Below are 26,944 nucleotides of genomic sequence, written 5' to 3' on the forward strand. Positions count from 1 at the left end.
TTTTCCCCCCAAAACCTCACTGGCACAACGGTGCTTTTAGTGTAGCCAACACTACTTCCTACTGATGCTGAGTAAGTGAAGGTTCAGTTTAACTCTTCTCTAGCCTTCATCAAATCCTAAAATGGCCGGTATGTGAGGCCTCAGTAGCTCCAAAAGGAAACAGGATGAGGGCCTTTCTCAGATACTCTGCTTCCTGTTATCAACCAACAGTTCTGCCCACCAATACCTCCTGATTATTCTATATACAGAGAGGAAAAAAAATGAATAAAGAAAATTCAAAATGAACATGAAGTACTGGTATAACCTAGGATTTTGAGTCCTTTTCTTCACAAAACCTTTTTATCTCAGGCACTTTAAAGAATTTTTAAAATCTCCTTCCCTTGGTCCTATTATAGGCTGAATAAAACGATCCAAATGTTTCACTCCAAAGGCGAAGAAGAGACTTTTTTTAAAAAAGAGTTAAAAAATGCATACACTGCATCCCCAAATCACCTTAGAAAGTCATCTTGAGTCCTGTGAAGCCCAACATTGTCTCTGTTACTAAGAAGCAGAAAAGTGGCCGGGCGCGGTGGCTCACGCCTGTAATCCCAGCACTTTGGGACGCCAAGGCAGGAGGATCACGAGGTCAGGAGTTCGAAACCATCCTGGCTAACACGGTGAAACCCACAAAAAAATTAGCCTGGTGTGGTGGCAGGCGCCTGTAGTCCCAGCTACTGGGGAGGCTGAGGCAGGAGAATGGCGTGAACCCGGGAGGCGGAGCTTGCAGTGAGCTGAGATCTGGCCACTGCACTCCAGACTGGGCGACAGAGTGAGACTCCGTTTCAAAAAACAAAAAAGAAGCAGAAAAATGAAGCTGAAAGAATATATAATTCATAACCGGTGAAACGTGCAAAGGTGATCTCTCCCCATCTCCCTCTCTCTCTCTCCTCCAGAAACACAAGCACTGCACTTCAATGGAGTTACAAACCAGCGCTTCCTTTCAGAACAACTGTAAAAATCACAGGATGTCGAGAATCATTTTAAATAGGTAACACAAATAAACAGGAAATCCCCTCTTCCCCACCTGGCCTTCCTCACCCACTCCCTATGCTGGGAAAGCCCTAAAGAGATTTATCAGCCAGAGAGTTCTGCTAGAGCTGTTTTCACTTAAACACCACTTTTGTACACTAAAGTTTTACAAAGAGGCCATCAAGGTAAGAAGCTAAATTTGAAATGAAATTTTCTTTTAGTGTATGTCAATAAAGTAATGTAAACCAAACACAATATGTACTAAATTCCCCGTTTTAAACTATTGTCTTTGGTTTCTTCCTGTCCTCTGACACTGAGGGGGGAAAAAGGAAACTGCGTTCAGAGCATCTGCTGTGTGATATAACGTGTTTTCAAAGTGGGGTTCACACAGCAACAGCCTCACAATTCCCTGAAATGGTTCTTTAAAATGCAGGTTCCTGGACCCCCATCTGTTCAATCTGATTTTCTGACAGGTGGACCCCAAATTATGTATACTGAAAAACACCTCAAAGTGATTCTTTTGTACTAAAACTTAGGAATTAATAAAATGACTGCTTCTAAATGCTTTCACGTAGGTTATCTTATTTATTAGGTGAAGAATATATCTCACCTCAGTTCTAGTAATCCATTCACACTCAAGTGGTGCTCTTATAATTTGTTCTAGATGTCTATCCCCCTTTAAGCAGAAATAACCATGCTGTTCTTCCATCTTGGACACTTCATGGTCACATGCCTGAGCCATGTGACTTTGTTCAAGTTCCTAAACCTGCATGAACTGTGGCTGTATGCTATGAGACATGAGCATAATACTGACCTTCTAGGACTGTTTTATGTATTAATTTCAATAACAAGTGTGCCTGGCACATGGTTAGCACTCAAAAAGTTGTAGGTATTTTAATTTTTCTTGATAAAAAAGGTGCACCAAAGAAATAGTTGTATATTTATTCACAATTAGTGCTTCAATCTTAGACCACCACACTAGAAATGTGATGAGAAACCAATGCTACCATTTAAAATATACATGTAATACCTACATATCTTCTGTCTCCATTAAATAAGTTCTCTTGAGAGACGATATTTATTTTTTAAATGGTGGCCAGCTTGAAATATTTCCCAAATGCTATTCTGAGTACACTTTAGAGGTATGTGATGATTATATTTGGTAATTTTTATTTTACATTTACATTTACTTTTTTTTTTTTTTTTAATTTTTGGAAACAGGGCCTTTCTGTCACCCAGGATGGAGTGTGGTGGCACAATCGTAGCTCACTGCAGCCTTGAACTCCTGGGTTGAAGCGATCTTTCTGCCTCAGCTTCCCAAGTAGCTGGGACTACAGGCACGGGCCACTACATCTGGCTAATTTCTTAATTTTTTTTTAGAGATGGGGTCTTGCTATGTTGTCAAGGTTGGTCTTGAACTCCCAGCCTCAAGGGATCCTCTGGCCTCCGCCTCCCATAGCACTGGGATTACAGGCATGAGCCATTGTGGTGGTCCCTTTGGTGATTTTTATAATCAACATTTTTTAAATCACTGTAAGTAAATAAATATAATTTAAAAGGAGGGTGAAATCTGTCCTTCCAAATACACGGTAAAGGTGCTACATTTATGCACTTTGAAAATGGATTTGCTCTTTAAAATAGTTAAGTTTTTCATGGTCAAACCTGATGAAAAGAAGGTGATTGATCTTCAGGGATCCAAAAGTGAAACCTGAACAAAGCGGAGACTTGTTTTCTTGTGCAGTTCAAGAGTTGACAGTTCCCAAGAAGAGCTTCAAGTGTTGCTGAGATAGGGTGGTAGGCCACTAATATCATTTGGATGTAAATATTTCAGTCTATGTATATTTTTAAAGTCTGTCTTATTTTGGCTTAATCATACCTAAAACATCATATGTCATTTGTGTTTTGTATACTGTCTCTCCATAGGGTTCTTGAATTAATATACTTGAGTGTGAAAATTGTTTTTCCAACAATAACGATTTCCATCTATGGCTTCTAGATTAAGCAGGATCCAGGTATAATGGTGATAGAGACTGTAATATGAAGTAGTTTATTCTAAACCAATCTGTTCAGAGGTTTGAGGGCTCTGGAAACAGATCATGTGGTTCTTAATGTTTACTTCGGATTACTCCTTAGCTTTGAGAACCCAGGCCAAGAATCACCTAACATTTTAGAGTCAAAATGTCCTTATTATAAAATTATAAAACATACTAGTATGTTAATAGTACTAACCCTATGGGCCACTAGAATGAAATAAAATAATGCATGGGAAGTGCTTAGCACAGACTCTGTGCTAAAACATAGCAAGGACTCCATCAGTGCTAACTATTGTCAGTTTTTCTAGACTCTCCATGATGGCAAGCAACAATTTCAACCAGAGTGGGGGAAATGCATTATTCTTTTTGAAAGATCGACCAAGAAAGGGAAAGAGGGATGGGGTCATGGGATACATGGGAGTTTCTCTCTAAGCAGCACAACCATCTCTCTAATTTAGCTCATAATTCCCTTGTGGTCTTATAAAGACAGTATTAATATTTCCCACATGCCAAGTAGGGGCCCTTGAGTCACAACAAGAGTTCTAATGGTGCCAGTGAGTTATCAGTGGAGGTAGGCATCAAATTCAGCATTGTTTTCAGCTGGGTTCTCGAACAGTTCACTGCCTTTCATATGCAGATGATCTGTTATGCAATAATTTAATTCAATGCTTTTCATAAAGAATGCCACAGAGGGCCTGCTTCATATGTGTTACTTTGTTGTTGCCCTGGTGACATTTCAAGAGCCCTCAGGCAACTACAGATATCCGAGGATTCCAGAGGGCAACTTCATATGAACAAAAACGCTAAGTGTTACGGTGCAGCTGTTCAATGCAGATTCTCAAGTTCTGCCCATGAATTAATACTTTTCTTCTGGCTTCTTATTTTCTTGCCTCTAGTCAGTATGTTAAATAAATTCAGCTTTCCATGAGAGGTTGAACTTATACATAATCAAATAACTCAAAAATTTTTAATGAAAATTTGTGAAACCTTTTAAACTATGTACCTAAAATCATTCTGTAAATATACTAAAGTCATGGAATTACAGGATTTTTTTGGTCTTTCAAATTCTTTATTTTGTGACAATTTAATTTTTATGACATATAAAAAAAGTATATATTTAAGGTATACAACTGGATGTTTTCATATACATTGTGAAATGACTATCACATTCCAACTAATTAACATATTCATTATCTGTATATAATTATCATTTTGGCACCCTTTGACCAACATCACTCCATTTTCCCCTCTTCCCTGCTCCAGGCAACCACCATCCTACTTTCTACTTCTATAGTTCGACTAGTTTAGATTCTACATACAAGACAGATCATGCAGTGTTTCTCTTTCTGCGTCTTGTCTACTATTTTGCTTAGCATAACTTCCTCTAGCTTCATCCAACTTGTCACAAATGGCACGATTTTCTTCTTTTTTAAACCTGAATAATATTCCATTGTGTATGTGTGTGAGTGTATAAAATCACTTTTTTTTGTTTTGAGACAGAGTCTGGCTCTGTCGCCCAGGCTATAGTGCAGTGATGCAATCTCGGCTCACTGCAACCTCCACCTCCTGCGTTCCAGTGATTCTCCTGCCTCAGCCTCCCGAGTAGCTGGGATTAGAGGTGCCTGCCACCATGCCTGGCTAAGTTTTGTATTTTTAGTGGAGACATGGTTTCACCATGTTGGTCAGGCTGGTCTTGAACTCCTAACCTCAAGTGATCCACCCCCCTCAGCCTCCCAAAGTGCTGGGATTACAGGCGTGAACCACCACACTTGACCCAAATCACGTTTTCTTTATCTGTTCACTGCAGGACATTTAGGTTGTTTCCATATCTTGATTATTGTGCAAACTGCTGCAGTGAACATGGGAGTGCAGAGAGCTCTTTACTATCCTGTAGGGCTGCTTGATTATATGTTCCATTTGTAATTTGGGGGAAACCTTCCTACTTTTTCCATAATGGCTGTATAAAATTATATTCCTAACAACAGTGAACAAGGGTTCTACTTTCTCCACATCTTTGCCAACATTTTTAATCTTTTATCTTCCTTATAATAGTCACCCTAAAAGGTATGAAGTGATATCTCATTACGGTTTTGACTTGCATTTACCTGATAATTACAGATGTCGAGCACCTTTTCATATGTTTATTGGCATTCTGAATTTCCTTTTTTGAGAAGTGTCTATCTTGGTCCTTTGCCCATTTTTTAATCCAGTTATTTGTATTTTTGGTATTGATCTGTATGAGTTCCTTATATAATTTGGATATTAAGAGTTTTAAGTAGTCATTAATAGTTGTGAACTCTTTGAAATCTTGCATAAAGCACGTCACTAAGAAATGCTATGAACAAATAAATATAGGCATTGACGTCCATTTCAGATTTCTTTTCAAGAGGGTGCTTCTAAAGTAACTATTGCGCAAAAGTCCTCTGAAAAAATAGGTCAAGAAGTGATATTAGTTCCACTATGGAAATCATGGCTCCAAAGTCTCTGTAATCACCACATGTACTTCTGACACTTACTTTAACTCTAAATTTGCAAATCCATGTTAAGGGCACCAAGGCTTGGAGCGAAGATGTCCCCAGAGACTGGCGGAATTTCCAGGAGCTCTGGTAGGTTCTGCTAATTCAACAAAAGCCATCTTTAAAAGCCATGGAGGACCTCATGCGCTTTGCAACATCCATGCAAGAAAAGAGGCTCTCATGATTATGCTATAAAGTTGTAGAGCAAAGTAATTTAGACAGAATGGATATAAAAATAAACAGGGCCTTGTGATTCTCATGATAGAGAAAAGAAAATGGATTCACATATTCTTATCATCCTGGAGTCAGAAAAGAATTTGCAGACTATCCAATAGAGCACCAAAGCATGAGGTATGCAAGCTCCTCATCTGGCTCTACCCCCGACCTTGTTAGTCTTCTCTTCACTGGCTCTTTTTCTTGCACCTGAGGTCCCAGCAACATCAAATAATTCCTCATGCCGCTCCGTGCATCTCTGCTTCTTTGCCTGTGCTCTGTACTTCCTTCTCCTTCCAGTGTAATTTCTCTCCTTTAAGGTTCAACTCAGAGACCTCCTCTGTGACAAGCCACTCTACCCTCTGATCTCTCCCTACATCTTCATTCTTGTTTTCTGTTTTTTTTGTTTTGTTTTAAGGCGGAGTTTTGCTCTTTGTTGCCCAGCCTGGAGTGCAATCTTGGCTCACTGCAATCCCTGCCTCCTGCGTTCAAGTGATTCTCCTGCCTCAACCTCCCAAGTAGCTGGGATTACAGGTATGCATCACCATGCCCGGCTGATTTCTTTTTTTTTTTTTTCAGTAGAGACAGGGTTTCGCCGTGTTGGTCAGGCTGGTCTCGAACTCCTGACCTTAGGTGATCCACCTGCCTCAGGCTCCCAAAGTGCTGGGATTACAGGCGGGAGCCACTGCACCTAGCCTCTTCATTCTTCTACTACCATACTTGTCCTAAGTTCCTTGAGTGTTAGTTAGAATTAGGGTCTTTTTCATCTTTTTTCTCAGTGCAGAGCACAGCAGAGTGTCTGACATGTGATGTTCACTCAATAAATGTTTTTCATGGATGAATGAATGTAGCTAATTTCTCCTATTTGCATAAAAAAAAACAAGGGCCAGTGGTTATTTGCTCCTTCCTCTTAATTATGTGATGGCCTTTATGTAATTAGCAACTAAGTATTTTTTGTATAATTGAGACATTAACTAAATTTGAATCATCAAGGAGACTGGTAAAAGGTCTTACTGCTTCCACTCTTGGCCTGTCTTGTCTTTTCCTTCCACATTTTACATCAAAAACCAGGTGAATTGCTCTCAGCAAATCATACCCCAAGGCATATCCAGACTCTCTCCCAGGCATAAGGCTGCAGAGGATCTGACTACCTGTCGACCCCATTCCCTAAACCTCTCCCTGTCGCTCACTGCATTCCAGCCCCACCTACCTCCTGCCTAGAACATTCTTTCTCCCAGATCTCTGAATGTCCCTGCTTCAACACCACTTCTCCAGAGAGCTCTTTTGCAATGAACTGAATGTCTGTGTCCCCCCAAATTTCATATGTTGAAGTCCCATCCCCCAATTTGATGGTATTGGGAGGTGGGGATTTTAGGAGGTAATTAGGTCATGAGAGCAGAGCTCTGGTGAACGGGATTAGTGCCCTTATAAAAGGGACCACAGAGAGATTTCTCACTCTCTTTCTGCCACGTGGGGATACAACCAGAAAACGGTAGTCTGCACCCTGGAAAACGGTCCTTTTTAGAATCCAACCATGCTGGCACTCTGATCTTGGACTTCCAGCCTCCAAGAACTGTGAGAAATAAATGTCTGCGGTTTAAGCCACCAGTCCATGATATTCTGTCAGGGCAGCCCACACTACCTAAGACACTCTTTCTGTTCATTGTATCCAAAATAGCACCCCCTTTCATTCTCCAGCTTCTCTACATTTTTTGTTTTTTCTTCATAATACATTAATCACAGCACTTACATATAATTATTACTGTCTCCACCACTTGAATCGAAGCTCAGTAAGGCTGCGGATTTCGTCGGTTGTATTCAACACTGAATCCCCAGTACTGTGAGTGTTTAGCATAGTAGATCCTTAAGAAATATTTGCTGAATAAATTAAGTGAATGAGAACCTTGCAGTCTTTGTAAAAATCAAATCACATAGTTTGGGAAATTACTCAAGAAATTCATTATTTTTTCTCAAGTTTTATAATAGTAATAATAATAATAATTTTAAGTGGCCAAAAGGGACATTTCCATTTTAAACACATGACAAATATATTTTTAAATTTCAACTATGCTGGCTGGGCGCGGTGGCTCATGCTTGTAATCCCAGCACTTTGGGAGGCCAAGACGGGCAGATCCCTTGAGCTCAGGAGCTCGAGATCAGCCTCGCCAACATGGTGAAACCCCGTCTCTACTAAAAATATAAAAATTAGCCGGGCTTGGTGACGGGCACCAAATCCCAGCTACTCAGGAGGCTGAGGCATGACAATAGCTCGAACCTGGGAGGCAGAGGTTGCAGTGAGCCAAGATCGTGCCACTGCACTCCAGCCTGGGCAACAGAGTGACACTCAGTCTCAAAAAATAAAATAAAAAATAAAAAATAAATTTCAACTATGCCTTCTCCATTTCCTTCCTCCCTCCTACATGCAATAACAACAGCAGTATTAGGTTCCTTTAGCTGTAAAATGAAAATTTCCAGTTGCACCTTAGAAGGATGCTGGAGGGTAGGAGTTTATCTGGCACAAATCTACAAAGCTGACAGGTGCACCAAACACCTGGGGGTGGGATCATGGCAGGACAGGTGTGGTTTGGGGTCATCAGAGGTAAACTGAGGAGGAACTCATTTAGGAGGGAGCAAGTCAATGCCTTTCATGTCCTTCAGTCTTTCCTTTAATCAGTCGCTGAGTCAGTTAGGCTGCCAAGAAACACTTATAAAACACAGGAAAGCCTTTGCTCTTGAAGGTAAGTAAAGTACCATATTTTCTCTTGAAAAGTTGGTACTCTAGAGACTAATTTCAGAAACAGACATCTTGCTCAGGAATGAGTGGCCAAGTATGATTTCACTTATAATTACAAGAGTCAGTGTGACTTGAAGTTGGGCTGTAATCTCAAACTTGTCACTAAGGAGATAGGTGACCTGCAACAGGTGAATTTAACCTCTCTGAAGTTCCATCAGCTCTTCTAAAATGAATGACTTGGACAAGACCATCTATAAGATGTCTGTGTGTTCTAATACTTCATGACTCAGAAAACAAAGAAGAGGTAAAAATATTGGCTGGAATTCCGTTGTCATATTAAAAAGCTTGAAAAAAATCGTATAATCTATCAACAACAATTCGCTTTTTCGAAGTTTGCTAGGCACTGATTTCCAAGAGAAGTAAGAGACGGCATCCATTCTTGTATTTCCTCAACAATTAGGTTATTTTACTATGTGGATTACACAGCAGAGGGTGAAAGACTTTTTTAATGCAAGACAAAATTTCTCTATTCTAGTACAAAAGAAATCTTGCTGGTGAGACAAGGACCAGATTGAAATAGTCAGCAGAGTGGATGGAAAAGGGGGAAACTTGAAGCCAGATGAGACCCCAGTCTGCACCTTACTACCTGCACTGAACTTGGCATGAACTTGGCCAAGTTCCTTCACTTACCTCATCTTTAAAATAATGATCGGGACCTCAGTGTCATGGAAGGATGACATATGGAAAAACCCTGAACCGGGGCCTGACACAGAGTGGACCCTCACCAGGGCTGGTCCTCCTGCCCTCTCGCCCCCAAGACATAAAAGGAGAGACCCTCAAGAGGTGGCAGTGGGCATCACCAGAATGGAATTGGCAAGGAAATCATGACGGGCTTGAGCCAGCTCTTAAAAAATGGGCAGGATCTAGGTAGGCAGAGAGAGAGAGAGAGAGAGAAAGGTATCTGACCTGGAAGACATTCCATGGCACAAGGTGTGAGCCTGAAATAGCCATGAGAGTTTAGAGCCATTTCCAATAACTGGTGGGAGGACAGTGCCAGGCAGGTGGTGAACAAACACCTGGAAAGCTTGTTATGAAATAAATACACACACACACTCCTATACCCCCCACCTCCTAGCCACAGCGCACACACACACCGCACACTCACACATTTTAAAATACAACCTGTATTTTAAAAAGCTTTTCTGGTGGTTCCGATGCTCCCTGAGGTTTGGGTGTCACCGGCTGGGTGGAGGTAACAGCAGCTGACTGACCCGGACAGGGCAGAGCTCGCAGTGGGCTGGAGGAAAGTGACGGGAAAGGTCATCACTGGAGTAGGAGCCTGGACTCAAATCCCCCCTGCCACGCCCCTGCCATGGAGCCCTGGAAGCCACATGATGTTTCCTGTCCTCATTTGTCTCGTTAATGCAAAATAGAGATCACGGCACCAGCTTTGTCTCCTGCGAGGGACTTTTGTTACAATCTGTTGATTTTAAACCACTGTTATATTACATTCATAGACTAACACTTAGCTGTAAATCGCTACAGAAAAATTCAGGGTCACCATGAATCCCCATCATTATCGTGGAGACTCTGGGATGCCGGAACACCACAACCAGCTCCCTCTGTGACGCCCTGTGTGAGGCAACAGTGGGGCAGGACTCTGAAAATGGTTCCATGCTGTCACTACGACACCCATGAACTGAGCTGTGGTGCTTCCTAAGTGCTAGACTGTGATTAGGGTGGGGGTCCTGGAGTCATTGGGGTCTCATAAGTCATGAAAGTCAGGTCGCTCTCTCAAACCTACACAGCTACAAGTAGTGGGTACGTGCCTTGCATACGCCACTTAACCTCTCCTAGCCTTGAAGGTTTCGTCAACTTACTAAGTAAGGTACTTCTACTTACTAAGTAGGTTAGTAATAGTAAGCATAGTCACCACGTACCGTTTATGTAGTCTGTGCCATACACACAGCAAGCAACCAATGAGGTGTATGGAGGCTGAAATTCAGCCCCGGGTACGTTCACCGAGCCACACAACTATGGGGCTGTCCCAGAAGAGGCATCTTTTTCTAATTCATCATCCCAGAGAGGACCGATGTGAATTTTCTAAATCACAGCGAGGTGCTGTTTGTGCTAACAGTGACCCTGGCAGTACCTGCTGAGAAGCCTGGGCATTAAGTAAGAACATGCATGAAGTCCTTAGCACAGTGCCAGGAATACAATAGAGTCCAATACTGGGTAGCCGTTAATGTTAAAATATCATTCATCAATTCATTCAACAAGCATCCATCGTGCATCTCCTGTATACCAGCTACATGCTAGGACAGCTGGCATGTCTGCAATGAATAAGACGTTACCCTTTCCCTGGAAGAACTCGTGGTTTAAGGGTAAACAGAGACACACATGTAAATCATTATATTCAAGTATGGATACAGGAGGGCTTCTCCAGAGTGATCGTATAGCTTAAATTACTGAATACTAATGACTGTGCTATTAAGGTTTAATTTATTTATACAAATTCAGCATTTCATATCTGGAAAGGAAAACTTATTATGACTCTGATAAAGCTGCTTACACATCTCATACTTCCTTGTGTTCAGATTAGACACAAAAAACAGGGTAATCAAGCCACTGTTACGGGATCACCACCTGTGTCCACTTGGATGCCAGGACCCTGCTGTCAAAGACAGGTCCACCTCTTACAACATGGCCTAAAATTGGCTGATTATAAACTGCCTGCTGGCCATGTTTGGTGGCTCACACCTATAATCCCAACATTTGGGGAAGCCGAGGTGGAAAGATTGCTTGAGCCGGAGAATTTGAGGTCAGCCTGGGCAACATGGTGAGACTCTGTCTGTACAAAAAAAAAAAAAAAAAAAAAAAATAGCTGGGTGTTGTGGCATGTATCTGTAGTCCCAGATACTCAGGAGGCTGAGGTGGGAGGATGGCTTGAGCCACAGAAGTTGAGGCTGCAGTGAACCAAGATCGCACCACTGCACTCCAGCCTGGATGACAAAGTAAGACCCTGTATCAGGAAAAAAAAAAAAAAAAAATCTCCTTACTTGTGTTCCTATTCAGAACAACTCAAATGTATTATTGGATGAAGTAGCCTAAGAACAAGTGAAAACGCATGCATACACTCTGATTTTCAATTGCCCGGAAATATCAGGTTGGTGCAAAAGTAATTGCGGTTTTTGTCATTGAAAGTAATGGCAAAGACCGCAATTACTTTTGCACCAACATAATACTTCATATTAAATAATAACTTTTAAACAAAAGAAATATATATATACATATATATTTTTTACTTTGTTAAATGGAGTTCTATGGATATCCTGTATTAGCAAAAAGGAGGATTTAACCTGTACAGTTTTGTAAGACTAGACCCAGTCAGCGTTAGTGTTCTTCCCAGAGACAAATGGGAATAATGACAAAATAAAATGTTAGCAGATATAAAATCCCTGATGATAAATGACAGGCTTTATTACTACCTCTCCTAATTTCCTTTTCTGAGTAAGTACCCTAGGTGAAACCTACACAAGAAATAGCTTTAATGATTTTAATAGAAGTGGTTTAATGAACTAATCTATTATGAGTGTTGTAAATATTTAATTAAGAAACAGCTTAATTAAGAAATTTTAAAAACAAAGATCTGCAAGTCTATCATATCAAGAGTTTTACCTTGTCCCAATTTCCTATTATTCCTCAGCACCACAATACTTTTTAAAAAACTAATTAAAATATTTGCTTCAATATATGTAATAAGGAAATACAATCACTATATCAATAACTCTGCAAATATCAGGGGTCATATTATTGCCTTACTTTATAATGCTGTTGTCAGAATCAATAAACCATAAAATAAAACAAACACACTTTCTTTTTGGGGAGTTCGCCTTCCCCAAAAGCAAGGGGCACAGACGATGTGGATTGTAGACGGTAGATGCTCAAGGGACGACTTCCACGGACCCTTCAGTGATTTACACATGGCCATTATCTTACCTATATAACACCAAGTCACCAACAAAGGTGAATTCACAAAGTCATGGTTCTATAAGGAACTGGCTTTCCCTGAGTGCAGGACCAGCTACATCATTTGCAGGGTCCAGGATGAAATGAAAATGTGGGTCCTCCATTCAATAATTATTAAGAATTTCAAGATGGTAACAGCAGAACATTAAACCAAATGCGGGGCCCTTCTATGCATGGGGCCCTGTATGACTGCACAGGTCACATGTCCCTGCAGTCAGTCCTGCCAGAGTGTGGTGCAAAGACTGTTGAGATTTTAGAGGAGTTTGCAGGCTCTGGACTCCTGGCTTGTCCCCTCTTGTCCTTTCTTCAATTCTGGTAGATGTAGTTCCAATAGCAGAAGGTACCAGTTATAAGTTGCTGGTATCCAAAGCTTCATGGGAGTGACATTGGTGGGTTTCCTAGAGTACGCTTAGGGGCTTCTGCCCTTTCTCTCAACTAGCAGACCAACACATGAAATCCAGATAGAAAAAGTGCTAAAGGACTTACGACATTAAGGCTCTTTTAGACTCATGGTCTGGTTTTATGGATTCATTGATCTTTTAAAGTTAAATGGGACCTTAGAGATTATCTAGTCTGATTTCTCTCATTTTAATTAGGTCTCCAGCAAATTCCATGTAGGCCAAAAGCATGCAGATGAATTCTCATTTGCATAGCTCTACAGCTGTTGGTGATTTTGATGATGAAATCATAGTTGACAGTCTTTCAGAAAGACAAAATGTTAGTATAATGAATGATTCATCTATAACACTAATGGATCGATATGAGATGCTGCCAGCCATGCTAACAATATATTTAGCATTTGATTTTTTTTTTTAAATCCCCATCAGAGCAAGGAGAGTGAGCTGCATGTCTTAGTACTTGGAAATCTCTGGATATGGGATCTAGAATGGGTTTATAAGATCCAGGAAATCAAGACCATCCTGTCTAACATGGTGAAAAGCCGTCTGTACTAAAAATGCAGAAAATTAGCCAGGCGTGGTGGCACCTGCCTGTAGTCCCAGCTACTCGGGAGGCTGAGGCAGGAGAATGGCTTGAACCCGGGAGGCGGAGGTTGCAGTGAACCGAGATTGCACCACTGCACTCCAGTCCGGGCCACAGAGTGAGACTCTACCTTAAAAACAAAACAAAACAAAACAAAACAAAAATACAGGAACAAAGCATATGAATCTAGAAGTGAAGGAAATGGGTGGTTTTGGGTGGGGGTTAAAGGATCTCCTTTATCAAGAATACATGTCTCTGCTCCTCTATTCCCTACTTATATGTATGTTGTCTTCAATAATCCCTTACATAGGTTTTACTATGGGCCAGACGCTGTGCTACGTTCTTTGCAAATATTAACTCATTTAATCCTCATAAAAACCCTCTAAGGTAAGTACTATGCTAATCCTCCTCTTTAAAGATGAAGAAACTGAGAAACATTGAGATTAGTTATCTTGTCCAAGGGCCCACTGGTTTAACTGGTGGAGGCAGGATTCAAACTCATGTAGCTGTGACTCCAGTAGCTGCTCTTAACCACTAGATTGTGATGCTGTTCTTTTGTATATCTACTGCTTAGGAAATCTTTCCTTAGCACTAAAAGAAAGACAATGGCCGGGTGTGGTGGCTCATGCCTGTAATCCCAGCACTTTGGGAGGCCAAGGCAGGTGGATCACGAGGTCAGGAGTTCAAGACCAGTGAGACTCCATCTCAAAAAAAAAGAAAAAGGAAACTACAATTTATTTCCAAGACTATGAGGACAACACCTTGTGGCCAAGAAAGGTGCAATCCATCATTGTTTTCTAATTGGTTTTTAAGAGTTCTGTGATGAATACAACTTAACATCAGGTAAGGGAGGCAACCACTATCTTGCCATCTTTGTGGTGTCATTGTGACAACATGTATCCCCCCACAAAGGGGTAGATTAGCATAACTTTTTATGCTTTTTATGATATTCAAACATTCATACTTTCAGATTGTTCTTCTAATAAATATTAATTTTCAGTAGAAAAACACCTTTTTTTTTGAGATAGGTTATCACACTGTCACCCAAGTTGGAGTGCAGTGGCGCAATCATGGCTCACTGCAGCCTTGACTTCCAGGGCTCAAGCAATCCTCCCATCTCAGCCTCTCAAGTAGGAGTAGCTAGACAGGCATGTGACACAATGCTCAGATAATTTTCTTTATTTTTTGTAGAGACTGTGTCTCTCTCTGTTTCCCAGTCTGGAAAAACACTTTCAAAGACCCTTCAAGAAATTTGAAAATGTTTCCATTTTATCCAGATGCAGAGAGAATGAGAAGCATAAGACTTTCCAGTTTAATATCATTGCAAGTAAATGTATGAATTTTTATGGATTGCATAATTGTCTCTCTTGTTCATTGCATTTCCTATATAGGAAGGAGAAAGCAGTATTCAACAAACACAATATGCCATGATGCACTATAGATAATATAGCCTCTATTGTACAAGAAAATAGAAACATAAGATTCTGAACATTTTATTTTGGATAAAAATATTACTAAAGAAAGATACTGCCGGAGAATGTAAGATGTCTTGACACAGCAGATTTGCAAATAAAATATTGTGTAGTCATGGTATATTCTATACTGTTCTTGTGCAATTTCTGGAAGCTTGCTTCATTTCTGGTCAGATAGATGAGTTAAGTGATTTGGGCAGCATAGTGAAATTTATGTGCCTCGCCAAGATACAACCACGGTACTGAATTAATATCCTGCACTACCATCCCAACATGCTTTGACAAGGATGCTATCTCATGGCTCAATAAATACTTATGGACTAACTACAAACACGACAAAAATGTTTGTCCTTCAACTTAACTGTTTCAGGACTACACATTCAAGGACTCTGAAAAAAGCCCAGTAAAGTTGTAAGACTTTTAAAACTACTTTTATTTGCATTTTGCAAGCTCACTAAACTTGCAAAAGGACAGAATAGAAATATACTGTTGGATAAACACCTAGGAAACTTTATAAAGTCTTAAAGCAAAATTTTCTCCATAAGCTGCTTTGTTCAGCATAAGATGTAAAAAGCACAAAGGAAAAGTAGATATGAATTTCATTAAACATGCTCTATGTCTAAATGATCAAGTTGGTGCCTTACAAAAGACCATGTTCCGTGGTCCTCTCAAGAAATTTCAGTGAATGGCCTGGCACAGTGGCTCAAGCCTGTAATCTCAGCACTTTGGCAGGCCAAGGCGAGCGGATCACAAGGCCAGGAGATCAAGACCATCCTGGCTAACATGGTGAAATCCCGTCTCTACTAAAAATACAAAAAATTAGCCGGGTGTGGTGGCGGGTGCCTGTAGTCCCAGCTACTCGGGAGGCTGAGGCAGGAGAATCGCTTGAACTCGGGAGGCGGAGGTTGCAGTGAGCCAAGATTGTGCCATGCACTCCAGCCTGGATGACAGAGCGAGATTACATCTCAAAAAAAAGAAATTTCAGCAAACTAGCTGGGCTTGTGCCTCTTATTCAGAGCAACCACCAGCATTAATGAACATGGTCTTTCTTTATTCTAATTCAAGGAGGACACTGTATTGCCCCCCAGGGTGATCCAGCATATTGCAGATAGGTTAGGCCAAAGTTAAGTTACACTCTTTACAAATGCAAACTTTTTTTTTTTGAGATGGAAGCTCTGTGGCCCAGGCTGGAGTGCAGTGGTGCAATCTCTGCTCATGGCAACCTCCTCCTCCTGGGTTCAAGTGATTCCCGTGCCTCAGCCTCCCGAGTAGCTGGAATTACAGGCATGCACTCCACCACACCCAGCTAATTTTTGTATTTTCAGTAGCGACGAGGTTTCACCATGTTGGCCAGCCTGGTCTTAAACTCTTGACCTCAAGTGATCTGCCTGCCACGGCTTCCCTAAGTGCTGGGATTACAGGCATGAGCCACCGTGCTGGGCCAGATACAAATGTTTAAGACATTGGTTATCTATTTTCCTCTGAAAATTTTTACCTTAACCAGTGGTGTCTTGGGCAAAGCATAACCCTTAAAGGTCAGTAAGTGGATGCTATATTGGAAAAATCAATATACAGAACCTTTCCTACGAGCTAAGCTAAGCCTTGTTTGATCAGACTATTCCTGGATATCAGGACACTGGCCAAGTCCTGCCAAATGTAAAGCTCTTATCCCATTATATGTAGGCCCAACCAGTTATAATAACCAGAGAAGTGCTTATGCTAAAACCATTTTTTATTTAATAAATTGTGTTTTTTTGTGTGTGCATATGCAGGCAACCTGAGAAGTGTTTCCTTAAAAAAAAGTTTGTTTGCTTTTTTACTTTGCAATATAATTTTTAAATTAAAAAGGCATTTGATTAGTGAGGTTTGTTTTTGAGAGACGGGGTATCTCTGTGTCACCCAGGCTGAAGGGCAGTGGCATGACATAGCTCACTGCATCTTTGAATTCCTGGACAAGCTATCTTCCTGCCTCAGCCTCCTGAGTAGCTGGGAGTACAGAGGCATGAACCACTACGCCCAGCAATGATTATTTTTGTTCATCAACAGTTCTAGGACCAAATGTGTAAATCTATCACAAAAGATTATTCAATATAGCAGTACTATTGTGATAGAAGAATGTTGAATTTAGAAATAATGTTGCTCTCTATTTTCCTGAAAATTTAGTACATGCATATGTACTAATAGTACATGTATATGGACACATTTATGTCCAAATATTGCACTCTAACCAAAGAGCCCCCCAGGACTTGGCCCTTGACCCCTTCCCCTTATCTGCAATCTCTTCCAAGTAGCTCCACCCAGTTCCAAAGTTTTATAAAGTAGTCATATGCCAATAATTCCCACATTATATCTCTGGCTCTGACTTTCCTACAAAGCCGATACTCATGCATCCAATTCTTTGACTTTTACTTTTGGATGTCTAGCAGGCATTCCAAAACTAATGGAGCCAACAGAGAACCTTTCAGTCCTTTTTCTCTCCCATGCAAATCCAGTTATCCTCATCTCGGCCAACATTGCTACACTCCACTTAGCTGCTCAGATCAAAAATCTGGCTGGGCTCGGTATCTCAAGCCTGTCATCCCAGCACCTTGGGAGGCGGAGGTGGGAACACTGCTTGAGCCCAGGAGTTTGAGACCAGACTGACCTGGGCAACATGGAGGAACCCCATCTCTACAAAGATGCAAAAATTAGCCAGGAGTGGTGACGCAAACCTGTCGTCCCAGTTACTCGGAAGGCTGATGTGGGAGGATGCTTGAGCCTCCAAAGTTGAGGCTGCGGTAAGCCATGATTCCACCACAGTACTCCAGACTGGGCAACAGAATGAGACCCTGTCTTAAAAAAAAAAGCTCCCTAGCTTCCAACAACCAACCTGTTATTGTCTCTATTTCAAGACATACTCCAAATCTGTTCCTTTCTCTCCATTTCTATCACTATCACCCTAGTCCCTGTCACTGTTTATCTCTCACCTAGACCATCACTGGTAGTAATTTATTCAGGTCTTGTCACTCCTTTGCTTAATGCCCTTTGTTCTTATCTCCTGTAGAACTAAATCAAAACTTCTTGCCCTAGCAACAAAGCCTAACCTTATCTTATAAATTGACCCTCTGTCTACACTTCTGACATCCACTCTTACCACCTGTTTCTTTATTCTCCAGGCACCACTGATCTTTTTTTCTGTCCCTGTGAGATGACAAGTTCTTTCTGACCTCAATTAAGCAAAACTTTTCTTAGGGCTTACAATATAACCCTGTATTAGCCCCAGAATTCTGCAAGTTATTATGTGGGAATTAAGGTAAGTCAGTGGTTCTCAACCTGGATTGCAGAGTGAAATCTTCTGCAGGGCTTTTAAAAATACGAATACCCAGACGCCATCTGAATTGAATCAGAATCTCTGGGAGGAGGCCAGAGAGTTAGTACTTCTGAAAGGCTCCTAATGAGTCTATGTGGCTAAAGTTGACAACCCTGATATAAGTGATGTGCTCTTCCTTTTTAATTTTAATTGTATATTTTCTTGACTTAGATGTTTTTTTGTTATTGTTAATATAAATAGCATCTAAACATAGTATCATCTCAAAAGATGTTTAAAAAACAAACAAACAAAAAATGCTGACAGAATAGAATGGTCAATTCTTCACAGAAAAGTGATGATAAAACGGATATAAAATACATGAAAAGAGTCGGCTAGTATCATCCTGTACTTTTGATATTATAGAACACATTTAGATTTTAATGAGGAAGTTTTTGTGGCTCATGTTTTATTCTTGATCTTGCTTTGCATTGAAGTCCCAATCTTGTGTTTATATCACTTCACAGGATGCTACTGTTGACTCTGAGAATGAATGAGCCTGTTTTAACATGACAAGAACTCACGGAAATTTGGTGGAATTAATGTTTCTAACAAAACTTGAACTTTTCACTGTTTTAAGTCAGAATATTTTTGGCAGCAATATAACTTCCTGTGTCTATGATAAATGATTTAAAATGAGACTATAAAAAAGATCAAAAGACTTAGACATCAATTAGCTCACAGGCTACCTAAATATTGTTATATGAGTATAATGGAATCAAACATATGGATTACGTTTCCATTAAAATAGAGTAGGGTTTTAAAGCAGAGGAGCAGAAAGCTTTAGAAAAGTCATTTGAATGTTCTTAGACTTTAACAGCTAAAAAGTAATTCAGGCTGCTTACAAACACCACAAGCTAACGGGTATGCTTCTTCCTAAAGAATTGAATGATGCCATAAAAGTTTAGAATTGTCACCAGTAGTGGTTGATTAGGGAACTGGGGAAGCCAAAATAACCTGTCACTCTCCCACCTTGAAGAAACCTGCTGTGCTTGTAGGGTTTACAGCAGCATCTCATTCTTGTAGCTCTTCCAATGGTTGTGGGCAGAATGAACCACAGAGGGGCCCTGACAAGTTAGATGTATGGCTGTTCGTTTGTTTCAAAGCCCTATAAGCCCATTCACTAAAGAGTCCAATGGCATGATTAGGGGACAAGCCACTTTAGGTGCACAGGGCTATCCTCGTTACTCCAGGAGGAAAGAAAGAGTACTTTTCTAGTTCTTTTTGTTATTCTTTTGTAATTGAACTGCAAGTGACAGAGGGTCTTAGAAAGGATTTGGGGGTCCACAGCCCTCCACAAAGTCCAGGGAGGAGGCCATGTGGTACAGTAGGAAATAGGCACAGATGGCTTGTGGCTTCTGATGACCTGAATTTGAATCCTGCTTTGAACACTAACAACTAAACAATTATGGATACTGAGATGACAGTGAGAAAAACTTGCTGGGCTCCATGAGGAGCATAATTTTAGAAAATTAAGAAGTATGCATTGACAACAGTTCCACAATCTAGTGGAAATTTAGCAACTGCCACAGAACTGGAAAATCCAGTAAGAGCTCCCAATGTAAGTTCTTCTTTAATAATAACTCCTTTTCGTATTTTTGCAATGAAATGAACATATTTGAACATCATTCATATCTTATCCTTCCATTGGTTTCATTATTTGTGTCACTGTGACCTACATTAAGAAATGATTTTTCCAGGCTATTTGTTCAAATGAAAAAAAAAAAAGTTTTGCTTTGGGGTTTCCTTGTTAGGAAGATTTCAGATTTGACCTGGCATTTGCTAAGGACAACCTTAAATGCTTTTGTACCTGTGGTACCCAGCCTCCAGGTTGGCCCCCAATCATCCCCACCTCCTGGTAGCCACTTCTTACGTAGTCAGTTCCCTCCCACATGATACGTCACTTCTGAGATCAGGTTACAAACACTGCAATTTCTGTCTTGAGTGCATGCTCTCTTCTCTCAGATCTCTGCCATATTGTGTATCAGGCACACAGGGCAAGAAATTGAAGCTTCCAGCCAACAGCCAGAGAGAACCAAGGCCTGCCAGCACCTAAGGTGAGCGAGCTTGGAAGCAGATCCACCAGCTTCAATCAAGCCTTCAGATGACTGTCACCCCAGCTGACAGATTGAAGGCCATATTATAAGAGACCCTGAGACAGAACCACCCAGCTAACCTCCCTAGGACCCCAGAAACTCTAGAATAGTAATTGTTTGTTTGTTTGTTTGTTTTTTTAAAGAAATGCATTTTTCAAATATGTATGATCCCCTCCGTCCTAAATATGGTCCCATGGCACAGAAACACATAGGCTTTAATATGCTTAAACAGCTCTACTTCTTTTTGTCTTTCTGTTCAGTTGACAAGACAGCTTTTTATGAAAAGAAATTAGAGTGAGTTAGAAAAAGGATTTCCTTCCTTGGGATGGAAAAAAGCAAAAGGAAGAATCAAATACCTTCAGAATGCCCTAGATAGCAAATACAGGTTTATTTATTTATCTTTTATTTTTATATGTTTTATTTATTTATTTAATATATTATTTTTTTGAGACAGAGTCTTGCTCTGTCACCTAGGCTGGGGTGCAGTGGTGCAATATCAGCTCACTGCAACCTCCGCCTCCCAGGTTCAAGCGATTCTCCTGCCTCAACCTCCTGAGTAGCTGGGACTACAGATGCATGCCACCACAGCAGGCTAATTTTGTTGTTGTCGTTGTTGTTGTTTTGGTAGAGATAGGGTTTCACTATGTTGGCCAGGCTGTCTTGAACTTCTGACCTCAGGTGATCCACCTGCCTCAGCCTCCCAAAGTAGTAGGATAATAGGCATGAGCCACTGCACCTGGCTGCAAATACAAGTTAATTATGAAGCACTTTGAACACTGTTCCATTGACTAAGTATAGTAAGAAGAAAATTTTAGCCAAGTTAAAGAAGTTCCAGCACTAAACTTACTTGATAAAAAAAAGATATAAAAGCAAGACCAAAAAAAGCCAATAGCCTAATCTCATCTGTTGACAGAACAGATACCCTCTTGGGATATATTCATATACAGTTATACACTACACAACAACGTTTCAGTCAATGACGAACTGGACTACATGTACGACAGTGGTCCCATAAGCTAACAATGCCATGTTTTTAGTGTACCCTTTCTTTTTTCTGTTTTTGAGACAGAGTCTTGCTCTATTACCTAGGTTGGAGTACAGTGGCACAATCTTGGCTCACTGTAACCTCTGCCTCCTGGGTTCAAATGATTCTCATGCCTGTCTCCCATGTAGCTTGGATTACACATGTGTGCCACCACACCTGCCTGATTTTTTTGTTTGTTTATTTTAGTAGAGATGGGGTTTCACTATGTTGGCCAGGCTGGTCTCGAACTCTTGTCCTCCAGTGATCTGCCCACCTTGGCCTCCCAAAGTGCTGAGATTACAGGCATGCGCCACCATGCCTGACTACTGTACCCTTTCTTTTTAGATGTGTTTAGAGACAAAAATACTTGCCATTGTGTTACCATTGCCCACAGTATTTAGTATAGTAATATGCTCTACAGGTTTGTAATCTAGGAGAAATAGGCCACACCATATAGCCTAGGTGTGTAGCAGGCTATACCAACCAAGTTTGTGTAAATACATTCTATGATTTACACTTGATTCACTCAACCAATGAAATCACCTAACAATGCATTTCTTAGACTATATCTTCATCGTAAAGTGATACATGACTATGGTTGATTATTCTGGTATTGTGAACTGAACCATATAAAGAACACTTTTACAAATGAAGAACATTTTCACCTAGAATTGATGCCAACATTAATAACTTAAGTATTTCAGTGTCTCATGGCCAAAGTTCCATATTTTAGCCACCTTAGCAAGAAAACCCCAGAATATCAATTTGCATCTAAAAGTGCCTTTACGGAGTTGGCCTGGTTTTGTGGCAGGCATCCCACCTTGCTTAGAGAAGCAGAAGCTAAAGTTGGCCTCACAGAGGATTGTTTGGTCCCAGCTGAATAACCTGCTGGCATCCACTGTGAGCAGAGTGGTAAGCAGATTATGGGTAAGCAGATATTAGTATTCTGATTAAACATTTTCAAACCTCATACCGCTATTTTAAAAAATAATTGCACTACTCTTGAGAGCACTCTTATATTTCCTATTCTGAAACCACTTTTAGCCCTCTATATATTCATGATCTTAAAGTCTCTATCTACAGTTTTTTCCAAGGATTAAAACTTTTTCCCGGCTGGGCGCGGTGGCTCATGCCTGTAATCCCAGCACTTTGGGAGGCCGAGGTGGGCAGATCATGAGGTCAGGAGATTGAGACCATCCTGACTAACATGGTGAAACCCCGTCTCTACTAAAAATACAAAAAATTAGCTGGGCGTAGTGGTGGGCGCCAGTAGTCCCAGCTACTCGGGAGGCTGAGGCAGGAGAATGGCGTGAACCCGGGAGGCAGAGCTTGCAGTGAGCCAAGATCACACCACTGCACTCCAGCCTGGGCGGCAGAGCAAGACTCTGTCTCAAAAAAAAACCTTTTTCCCTTCGCCACCTTAACTGCAATGTAAAATTCATGTGAATATGACTTTCTTGGACAATCTTAATAGTTTTAAGTCTTTACATGACACTCTCTTCCTTCCCAGATCGCTTCTTGAAAGAGACAGAGCTGCAGTCATCTTTGGTCTCAGGTTCTATAAAAACCCAGCACAGCCTTGGCAGGCCTCCTGGAATGACTTCTTGTTTCCTGAGGACCCACTGATTTAACAAACTTAACAAACGTAAATAACAGAAGCTATGAAAGAGACATTTGCAGTAAGCATTCTGAAGTTATGAAGCAACAAAAGTTTACTAGACCACAAAAATTTCTCTAAAACCATCCATCATGTAGAATATACAATTTAGCATGATAATAGGGAAAGTTATTAATTGTTATTAATTGAGGTCTACAGTGCATGTACAGGTTTTTAAACATCAACAGTCAAAACTGCTGGGTTACCACAATTTATTTCTGGGTCCAAACCAAAAATGTCTGTTTATTTCTTGGGTGCACACTAAATGTGGCCACTGTGTTGGAGAGAAAATGTGGAATCAACATCGTATGCTTACAACATCAAGTGTTGGAATCATCCATAATCTCCACTTTTAATTTAGCTTGCTAGCGACCTTCTCTCAAGGTGCTATAGATTCTGGGCATCTTCCCCAGAATGCTTTCAGGTGGATGAGGGATGTGGGTGCATGAGTTTAAGGGCAGAATATCTAGCAAACCACTTGCTTTACAGTTCAAATAAGGAAAAAAGGGAGGAGTTCAAAGAAGGTTAGATCTCCCACTTCACCAGTGGCATCCTTTCCTTCTGCCTAGGCATCAGACCTTCTTCTCTAGAACTTTCTTCTGCCCCATGTGGTGGTCACTGCCCAGCTCAAGAGATAGCCCTGGAGAGGACACAGAGGCAACAAGGTCCAGAGACTTGCCTCGGGGTCACCTCAGGGGCCATTCCAATCATGCTTCCCCCAGTCCCTGAAGCGTCTTCCAGCAGCTAACATGTTGGCGAAGGGGCCCTAAACCCTGCACTGCCCAGGAACTGTGCTGTGGAGTCTGGCCACTTTCTCTTATTGGGGCAGGCATGAGGCAGTGACTAAAGGGTCCTAAAGTTGCCAGTGAAAGCTCTGAGGTGGCTGGACCACCCACTGCATCCTTGGCTCTACAGAAAGAGGGTCCCATGGAGCATGCACAGAAGCAGCAAGGGGCAGTGTGACACTGGGGGAGGTACTAAGGATGGGGCGGCCTTCTGATCCAAGCAAGGATTCTTAAGGACCTCCTGGCTCAAAACAATCACTTCCTCTCTTGCTCTGATTCGTGGGCAATGGAGTCCCAAAGGGAGGCCCTTGCTTGCAACCTCAAAGGGAGGAAAGCCTGCTTGCACAGCTGGCAGGGCCTGCGGACAGCCAGCCAGCTACCTGCACCAACTACCGTCCACCTGTATCCCTTCACGTCTCCCCCTCTACCCCTGAGCAGCTGGTCTGCGGCGCTTTGGACGTGCTCCTTGCCTTGCATACACTCTCCCTCCCGCGCACTCAGTGGATGTGTCCCACGTGGAGAAGGCAAAGTTGGGAGGGGGCAGCCTTTGCGAAGGGCCACTTGGTCTGGGCACTTATTCACTGGGGTGGAATGGGATGGCAGCGGAGTAGGGGGCAGCCCCTCCAGGTAACCCCTGTCCCGCGGCCCGCCAGCATGGAGCACCAGGCCGGGCTGTCAGCGCGCGTCCGGCACGGAGCCCACACCCACCCACCGGGAGGTGCGGCGGGCGGGCGCTCGGGGCCCGGCCCAGGGAGGGTGGTGCCCGCAGCCCGCTCGCCCGGGCCTTGGGCTCTGAAACTCATGCCCGGGAGCCCAGGGCAGAGGAGGGCGGCGGGCCCGGGAGAGCTACGCGGTCAGCGCCTCCCCAGCCCCACTGGGTCCCGGCGTCTCCGGGGCACTGACCTGCCAGCCGCCTCTCCCGGACGTTCTTCCACAGCAGATCCCAGGCTCTGGCCGTGGAGTCCCGCAACTGCTCACTGATGGATCTCCTGAGCCGCGTTTGGCAAGGTTTCCGTTTGCTGGTCATGTTAGATCCCTCCTCATAACGACCGGCGGGCTCGGCACCGCCACTCCCGCGTGGCCCGCGACTCAGACTCCCGGCGACTGGGGAGGACGGACGCGGCACTCCCGCCGGGGTCCCGGGACCCAATGCGGGCGCGACATGGGTCAGTCCGGCGCCGGGAGGCTGCGCCACGCGCGAGGACTGGGATGCCTGGCCACCAGGAGCGCCACGCTAGGTCAATCTCTGCGCTCGCCAACTCCTCTACTCCTTTCCCACTTTCCTTCTCCTCCCCTCCTCCCCTCCGTTGGGCGCTCCTCCACTCCCCTCCCTCCCCTGCCCTCCCCCTGGCTGCCTCGCGCCCCACGCCTTCCAGGAGCGCGCTTCCCCTTCCCTCCCTCGCCCAACCTGACAGCCTGGTCCCCACGGCCCCCCACTCAAGAAGCTTCCAGCTTTCTTCCAGTTTTACCCAGAAATCAGGGGCTGGACCATATTCCTCCTATTTCTTGATACTTTCCTTTATTTTTCAGTTTCAGAAACTACCATCTTCACAACTACAACAACAACAAAAATTTATATATGCCACAGTGAGAGCATAACTCATCCCAGTTTCCCTGAATTCAAGTCACTTGAAGTCAGCTACTCGGTTTGGCTGACATTCTTTTGATGTTCAATATTGGTAAACTGAACATTCTGTTAATCCTTCCTGATTTCTTCAATGAAATAATTATCTGGCTGCAAACTACAATCAAATTAATATGGTTTGAAGTGTCAAAATATTATTTCCATTGCATAGCCATTATGAGGAGGAAAATAACTTTAAAATATTAAGGTCAAACCATGAGGAACCTACCTAAAAGAGATTTACATAGTTTGAGAAAGCATTACAATCTGTATGCAGTTAAAGAAGTAGGTATTATGAAGAAGTGAAATACAAAAATAGAAGAATTTTAAGGTATTTTAGCCAAAAATGTAAAGTAGGCTTGTAGTTAGAAATTAACTCTGATTCCTGAAGGAAAGAGGGAAGTGTATTGGCTCTTTAAGAAGTACATCATCACTGAAGTCCAAGTCCACTTCCTGGGCTTCAACTCATTCATAAGGAGAAGACAATACTATCTCAGGCCTCAGGGTGTCCTGCATTTCACAAAGTTTCGTTTCTGAAGTGCTTTGAGGTCTTCCAAGAAAGTAACTGTGACAACATTTAACTAATTCAGAGATGTGATTAATGCCTTACACCTCAGGTTTGGGGAGAGGAACACATTTTTCAAAAGGAATTTCTGAATTCTTGAATCTGCAAAATTGCTTGAATCTCATTTCTTTTTAAATGTCTTTGTACCAGGCTGCCAAATAAGAACCAAAATTTAATCAGATATTCATTTTAATTTCAGGTGCTCTACAGGAAGTTTGAAAATTAGAAGTATTCAGTCCTTCCTCTATTATATAAATTGCTACTGCCTTAGGGGGTGGAAACTAACCTCTAGCTAAAGTATTCCCTCTACACTTCTGCTACGCTTCTAGCAAATATTCCCTCCATCAGTTTATCTTGTTGGTAGAAAATGGGAATGACAGGGACAATGGTAAGAAATAGTCTTTATTGTCTTATTTTGTTACTTTAAATATTTTAAAATGTTAACTAGTGAAACATACCTCAGAATGAGCTAGAAAGTAATGAGATCTTTTTTTTTTTTTTTTTTGTAGCATCCTGGTAAATCTTTGAAATAGTCAGTTATGAAGCAATAAGTCATGGATCAGAAATGGACTTGAAACTGTGACAGCCAGTTATATAGACTAATCCAGATTGCTTTCTGGACCCAAGCCAAATACCCTTTTGATTCCATCCTCTGCTTTGTATGCATGTAGAGGTAACAAAATGCTCTGCAAAGAACAAGACTCCTGTTATCTTAAAGTGGCTGCTATACAGTGTAACAACAAAATGTTTAACAATTACATTCCCAGGAAAGCTGTGTATTTGACTTATAGAAGGGACCCCTTATTGAATCAAACAGAGGCAGTAGTTTTAACATTATACACGCGGGAACAGAACATAACC

The 26,944-nt window shown here is 41.9% G+C and overlaps 1 protein-coding gene and 2 long non-coding RNA genes across 6 annotated transcripts in view; 2 read left to right on the plus strand and 1 right to left on the minus strand.

Annotated features, from left to right (window-relative positions):
- STARD13 (StAR related lipid transfer domain containing 13) overlaps positions 1 to 26,944 on the minus strand; it is a 558,426-nt gene that overhangs the window by 233,267 nt on the left and 298,215 nt on the right. The window contains exon 1 of one of the 4 annotated variants that reach the window (XM_015120865.3): positions 24,798 to 25,245. The exons of 2 other annotated variants lie outside the window; for them this stretch is intronic. In XM_015120865.3, coding sequence (XP_014976351.3) covers positions 24,798 to 24,921 — 124 coding nt within the window. In that variant the 5' untranslated portion in view covers positions 24,922 to 25,245. Of the gene's footprint in view, positions 1 to 24,797; positions 25,246 to 26,944 lie in introns of those variants that run through there. One more of the 4 variants, XM_077973671.1, reaches the window with a different exon arrangement.
- On the plus strand, positions 8,106 to 14,748 carry LOC144336269 (uncharacterized). The gene is made up of 2 exons (XR_013407896.1): positions 8,106 to 11,437; positions 14,646 to 14,748. It is a non-coding gene; the product is annotated as an uncharacterized LOC144336269 (long non-coding RNA).
- On the plus strand, positions 15,918 to 25,165 carry LOC144336265 (uncharacterized). Its single transcript, XR_013407891.1, has 2 exons — positions 15,918 to 16,178; positions 22,829 to 25,165. It is a non-coding gene; the product is annotated as an uncharacterized LOC144336265 (long non-coding RNA).

Source organism: Macaca mulatta, chromosome 17 (assembly GCF_049350105.2).
Source record: "Macaca mulatta isolate MMU2019108-1 chromosome 17, T2T-MMU8v2.0, whole genome shotgun sequence".
Taxonomy (NCBI): Eukaryota; Metazoa; Chordata; class Mammalia; order Primates; family Cercopithecidae; genus Macaca; species Macaca mulatta.